The sequence below is a fragment of the Pyrgilauda ruficollis genome, unplaced genomic scaffold (assembly GCF_017590135.1).
Source record: "Pyrgilauda ruficollis isolate IOZ18807 unplaced genomic scaffold, ASM1759013v1 scaffold5, whole genome shotgun sequence".
NCBI lineage: Eukaryota > Metazoa > Chordata > Aves > Passeriformes > Passeridae > Pyrgilauda > Pyrgilauda ruficollis.
Genome location: NW_024526599.1, coordinates 12,176,808 through 12,183,356, shown reverse-complemented (window position 1 = coordinate 12,183,356; position 6,549 = coordinate 12,176,808). Strand labels below are relative to the sequence as shown.

At 35.3% G+C, this 6,549-nt stretch overlaps 1 protein-coding gene across 1 annotated transcript in view; it reads left to right on the top strand.

Annotated features, from left to right (window-relative positions):
• Nucleotides 1-232: 232 nt before the first annotated feature.
• GPM6A (glycoprotein M6A) overlaps nucleotides 233-6,549 on the top strand; it is a 37,560-nt gene continuing 31,243 nt past the window's right edge. Inside the window, exons 1-2 of the mRNA XM_041480144.1 lie at nucleotides 233-242; nucleotides 657-849. Of these exons, the coding sequence (XP_041336078.1) occupies nucleotides 233-242; nucleotides 657-849 (203 nt within the window). The remainder of the gene's footprint in view (nucleotides 243-656; nucleotides 850-6,549) is intronic.

The following is a 6,549-nucleotide window of genomic DNA, read 5'->3' as shown; positions in this document are numbered from 1 at the left end:
GACAAGAAGTTGGCCTTTTAAAACTCAAGAGCAATTACCTTAATTTAAGAAACACCTCAGAGAGTAAAATATATTGAGAGAAAATTCAACTATATTTTTTTGTAATTCTATGCTCTTTGGTGGATGTCTTTGTTTATTCTTGTATTTGAGCGGTGCAGAAGGAATTGGTGTTGCGGGCAGGAGCAATTCTGTTGTCAGAAGTGCATGTCCAAAAAACTGGAATAAACCTATGATGATGGAAGGTATTGGACTGAAAGTCTTTTTTATTTTTTTAGTGGTTTTCCCGTTATTGAGAGTCCTCCTCAGTAATCTGATAGGTGACCAGCAGGAATTGTGAATATAGATATAACCTAGGACTGGCATTGTAAACTGCTCTGAATAAAAACATGAACTTCTGCAAGGAACTAACTGTTTAACCTTTCATGTTAATCAGATGGCATGTCTACATTTAATAGGTCAAGTAGCAACTGAGAAAATTCAGAAGTTGGATTAACTTTTCACAGGTTTTCTGACAGTCTGGGTTGTTATACTTGACCTAAACTCTCTTTGGCCTACAGTCTTTAATTTTCAGAAATTTTTCTCACAAATAAGACACTCTTTTTTGCTTTTTTGATATAATTTAGTAGCATATAACTTTATATTTTTCTTTCTTGTAGGGTGCTTCGAGTGTTGCATCAAATGCCTGGGAGGGATTCCCTACGCATCTTTGATTGCTACCATCCTGCTCTACGCTGGAGTTGCACTGTTCTGTGGCTGTGGACATGAAGCACTTTCAGGAACCGTCAACATTCTGCAAACCTACTTTGAGATGACAAGATCTGCAGGAGACGTTATTGATGCCTTCACCCTGTAAGTTCTTTTTACTTGTTTCCTTTTGAAACTGCTGAAAAATTCCACAAGGGATATAAATTTGACTCAAGAAAATGTTATTTTTAGTGAAAATCATAAAGAAAATGGTTTGGATAAGCTTAGCAGATGAAGTTTTGACCAAGCTGATATTTTTAGTATTACAAGCAATTTGTAATACTATTAAATATCCCAAAGCTTTAACTAATCTATTACTAAAATTTACTTCATATAATGTCGATAAATCTGTTCACCCTTGCATTTAAAAAACAAGCAAGCAAACAAACAAATAAACAAACCCCGTGGTCACAAAACTATAAATAGATGAAGCAGACTTGTGCAACAAGTATCAGTTCTGGGAATAAACACAGTAAAGAGGTAACCAAGGAGTTGTGCAGAACCCTGAGACTTGAAATGTCAAAATTCTGTTGCCTCTGGTTTTTCTAAAATTAAGCTGTTTTGAAGGTTTCATGCTTTGCTATTCCTGAAAATCTGTTTCTGGAAGACCTTTGTTTTTCTGAGCATCAATTTCTCAATAAACTAAAAAAATAGTTTATTTCATGCTGAAATGAAATGAAATGTTTTCTTGTATCTTTAAAATTATCTCTTAAAGACATGATTATCTTAGATATTTGAAATTCACATTCTTACCTAGCTGCTAATGGTTGTAACTAAAGCTGAAGAAGCCTATCCTTAAATTTGTAATTATTTTCTTTCATGAACATTTTTCACAAAAGTGACTTGATCATCAGAAACATTGACCTCTTCTGATGGATAGTTCCACAACAAACATCTCAGGGCTTAGAACTGATCAGAAAGCAAACAAATGACCAACAAATGGAAAAATCAAATTGAAACAGAGAACATACCTATGCCATTATATAAGTTCATCTTTAATTCGTATTGTAAATACTGTATACAACGTAGGTTCCTCAAAGAACCCAAAGAAAAGATGATTACAGAACAGGAGATACATGGTTAAAAATTGAGTATAGGAGAATTCTTCAGTCTAGAAAGGGAGTAATTAAGAACTGTTGCATGAGTGGTCTGTAAATTCACAGTATTATGAATAAGACACTCAAGACTGGATTGTCTTTCTATTCCTGTAAAAAAAGTTTGAGGTATCAGAGGAAAGCATTAGGCACCAGATTCAGCAGGAGCAAGTTCTTAAATTTTTTCATAGCAAAACTGTAAACATATTTGCGTATTATGGTTGCCAGAAATTTTTATGGCTTCAAGGGAAGACTGGATAATCATGGAAAACAAATCCATTGATGGTTTCTAATGACAAATTTATCCAGCTCAGGATGTCACAAAGGCTAGGCTAGTGTTAGAGGTTATCCTGTTGACTTGCTTGCTCTTACTTTTTCCTTTTATTCATGGTTTGGCATACAAAAATGAACAAGATATATGTATATTTGATCTGACTGGGTGCCACTGTTTGCATGAGAGCTAGAAATGGAATCTGAAACTTAACTTCTCTTGGAATATGTTATCAACATCCTTTCCAAAGCTTCTCTGCAAATTTTAGGTGTACTCACTGTGGGATTGTCCTGGATTGTCAAAAAAATTGGGATTAGTAGCAAGAAGGGAGAGTGAACCAAATAAGTATGTCACTGCTACACCAAATTCTTCTTTGAAATAAAATTTCTTCTTTGGATCAAGGCATTTTTATATCCCTGTATAATAATATGTTCAGTTAAGGGGAAGATGTATCTTCTGCTTTGCCTTTTGGAATTGTCATTTAGAATGATGAGTCTGGCTTGACTTGGTGGCTAAGGTTCATTGTTATCCTGAATGAAAGATCAGTCATTTTATTAGGCTCTAACTTATTTTATAAGTCCCTAGGGAGCTATTAGTGCAGAATAGCCACAAATCAATGTTTTCTCTTTGTAGCAAGTTTTTCAGCTTCTCTCTGTCACATCCTAAAGTGAAAGTATCAGTCAGGGAATATAGTCCAAATGCATATAATTCACTGTAAAAGATTAAGGAATTGTAATTTTTTTCCCCCTGGCATTTGTTTTTCTTAGTTAGCAGGTTTTGGATCTGTTTTTTTTCTTTGTTTACTTAAAGAGATATTAAACCCACTTCTTTCTTCAGCAGGCTTATTGTAACGTAAAATTTGATTTTATTCAGTTGTGAAAGGTGTATCTAAACTTATGTCTTAAAGGCAGGAGGAGAAAATATATTGATTAAAAGCAGATAAGCAATTGCTTTGAACTGGGTAAAGTGTGTGACTCTTAAAGAAATTTGCACATGTTAATTTTCTACCTGTTTAAGTAGATATTACAGTGCTTTTAAAATAATTTTGTAGGGAGCATAAATCCTTGATATTTTCTCACAAGTATTGATTAACCATTTGCAGTACAAAAGTTCTATAGTAATCATACTTTTGAAAGATCAAAAACCAGAAAGAAGAATATGTAAGTAGAAATAAATGTTGTAGTGCCACATCCTTAAAACAATACATATTGAAATGGAAATAAAACATAGTTTTTTATTTTTCTGATTAAAAATTATAAGAACTTCAAAAAAATCTAGCAGTGTGCCCTAGTCAACTGTACTTTTTAAAGGTTATTTAACACATTTGGGCTCTTAATGCTTCTAGTGCTGTGAAGCATCTCAGGCTGGCCTGGACTCTGTCCTTCTGTGATAAATGTGCCAGGCAGATGCTGCAGTGGAGTGAAGTGTCTTAGATTCTGTTTAATCATGCTTATGGTTTCTGTCTATATTTTTATTAGCATGCTGGATTTTAAATGTCATTCAGCATAAAAATCAATCCCAATCTGAGAGCTATTTATGTGTGTGGCAAGAGAAAAAGGCTCTTTTAACTTTTTGCATTGTGTTCTGAATGCAAATAACACAACTCACAAGCCACCCTGTATCTTTTATCTCTGTCAGGGCAGCTACTGGCTATAATTTAGAAGAAGCAGCAGACTCCTGTAGAGAAAGTAGGGCATGTAGAGGGCATAAACAAAATCTGAAACACTCTCTTAATGCCTAAAATAAAAGCCAAAACACCTAGATCTAGCAATGCCATTCAGAAATGCCGATATCAGTGTCCCTGAGGGCATCAACAGCCCTGACTGTCCCTGCCTGGCCTCTCCCAGGGCCTCCCCTCAGCCTTCCCATGGTCCAGGACCACATTTCAGGGAAGCCAGAAGGGTTCAACCCCTCACCTCAGACTCTCCTGGCCACGGGGTTGGGGCTGCTCTGGGCTGCCCACGCTCCACACGATGCCTTGGCGCTTGGGGAGAGATTAATTAATGAAGAACCTGCAATAGGCAGCAAAGTTCTCTTGGAGCATTCAGCCCTTGGGGATTCAGCCAACAGCAACAGCCCTGTGGAATAAAAGAGGTGATCTGAGTGTTGGTCCTGCAGACTGGTCCCTCATCCCATCTCCCTGGAAGAATTACAGTCTGAACTCAAGGAGTCTATAACAGCTGCATATCATATTTGCTGTGGAAATATTGACAAGTAGTAAATATTTGCAATTTAAAAACTATAAAAAAGTTTTGTAGCTGCCATTTAAATTCCATAAATGCCAGTCAGATATATAAATTTTCTCAAACTTATGATTTTCTTTTCAAGTTACAATATAGAATGATCATGGTCAATAATTCCAAAGTTATGGAGGCAAGTTAGAGAGGTGCTGGGTAGGGTAGAGAGACTGTTTTTTTGCTTGCTTGTTTATAGAGGGAAAACACAACCCAAAATTCAGCCTTTAATAAGATGCAAAACCCAAAAATTTCTAAAAAATGACAATAATTTTTTTGAAAGGATTTTGTCTCAAAGCACTGGATTATAGCCTGACTTTAATTTCTTCAGGGGAGAAAGGTAAAAGTTACTCTAAATACTTGAAAGCTAATATAAATCCAATGTGTTCAAATTCATGAGAGCAAATGCTGTATAGACAGGTATTCCTTATGAAGAGAACATATCTGCAAAAATCACATAGCTGAATGGTAGATTCTTCTTTCTTTAGACAGTAGTTTTTAAATCCATAAACCTTTAATAAATTGGATGACTATAAAGACATCTGGAATTATCAATGTGTGATTTTTCATTTGGATTAACCTCTAATTATATTGCCTTCTGAAGGACTTTTGGGAAGCTTCATTCCCTACAGTTCCAGACTTTCACTGCTCTAATAGTAGCTGTCTCCCTCCACCCACTCCCCCACCAACTGAAGGAATGTTTGTTTGGGAATTTGCAGAAATCATAGGCCTTTTTTTGGGATGTGGATTCTTTCAGGGGCTGTAGAGGAGTTATTTTACTTCCTTGTGATCCAAAGGAAGCTTAAGAAAATATATATGATGCTTTAAGTTATCCTGAAAACTGCTTTTATAATATTTAACTGCAAGAGGTGAATGGCTTATGTTGCTGACTTTGTCAGTTTAAGAGCTCTGTAGATTTCACTAAGACTGAGCCATCTGCTTGAGATGGATGTAGTTTTCAGTCATTCTCTGAATAACTTAATAAAATGCAGTGAACACTATCTGCAAAGTACCAGGTATAACTACATTTTCTCTACTTAATCACTGATTTTGAGAACATTACAAAGTCAGCAGAACAAGACATATGATTATCAAGCATGTATCACATGAGCTGGATTTTTATATTTTTCTGGTGTTCGGAACAAATTCCAAAAGAAGATTTTAGAAAATCAGGAGCACAAGGTACATTTTGTGTATTTCTCAACAGCATCCTTTTCCAGTTCTTTCTCTTTAGTACGCAAAGCCAGTCAGTGCCATCTGTCACATGTTTGTGATATATAGGCCATGGAACAAGGGAATCATGCTCTTAGAGTGGAAAATGAAGAAACCTCCCTGATAGTAGCATTAAACCCATTTTCCTACTACAGTCAAAGCTAATTCAGGTCGTTGTAAATTCACTTCCTTTAAAGGTGCGAAACCAAATAGTAAACTAAATGAAGTTGCAATCCGTAATTCTGTTGTCACTGTGTTCTCTACAGGAAATTGCATAGACACTGTCTTGGTGCCACCTTCCCAGGTCTAAAAATTTCCTTCCTTTCAGGATGTCAAACTTGTGTTTCAGATACTGCTGTGGCCAAGTATGATGTTTGCTGATGACTTTTCTGTTAGTGCGTAGTCAGGGTTTATTAGATAGTATTGTTTTGTAATATACATATGTATGTACAACTGTTTTCTTTTGAGTGAAACAAAAAAAGGTGTAGAGTCTTTTATATCTACCCTCTTAGGGATAAAAAACAATGTTTTGAGAGGCAGATAAATGGATGTTATTATTTGCCGTCTTTTTTTTTGTTGTTGTTGTTGACTTTGCTGCTATCACAAGTGCTGGTAGCACTAAAATATTACTGTTATCATCAATCTTATCTACTTATATCAGTGGAACCCTTTGAAAGTTATTACAATGTGCCCCATAGTAAAGGACAAGCTAGTATTACATGTGATATTTATAAACATTTGCATTAGACTGTGTGATTATTCTGTTTAAGACATCTACTTAATACACAATAGTAGTAATCTGGTTTTCCCTATATATTTTTGATCTCTTACAAAAACATTCTTTAAATTTGAACATACATTATGTTTTAAATACTATTTATGTTATGGAAAGCAAAATTTATAATGCTCTGTATCAAATAATTGCTAACTTAGGCTGGCCTGTCCCATAGCATGTTTGGAAACAGCAACTGAGATTGTGTAGAAGAATGAAGTT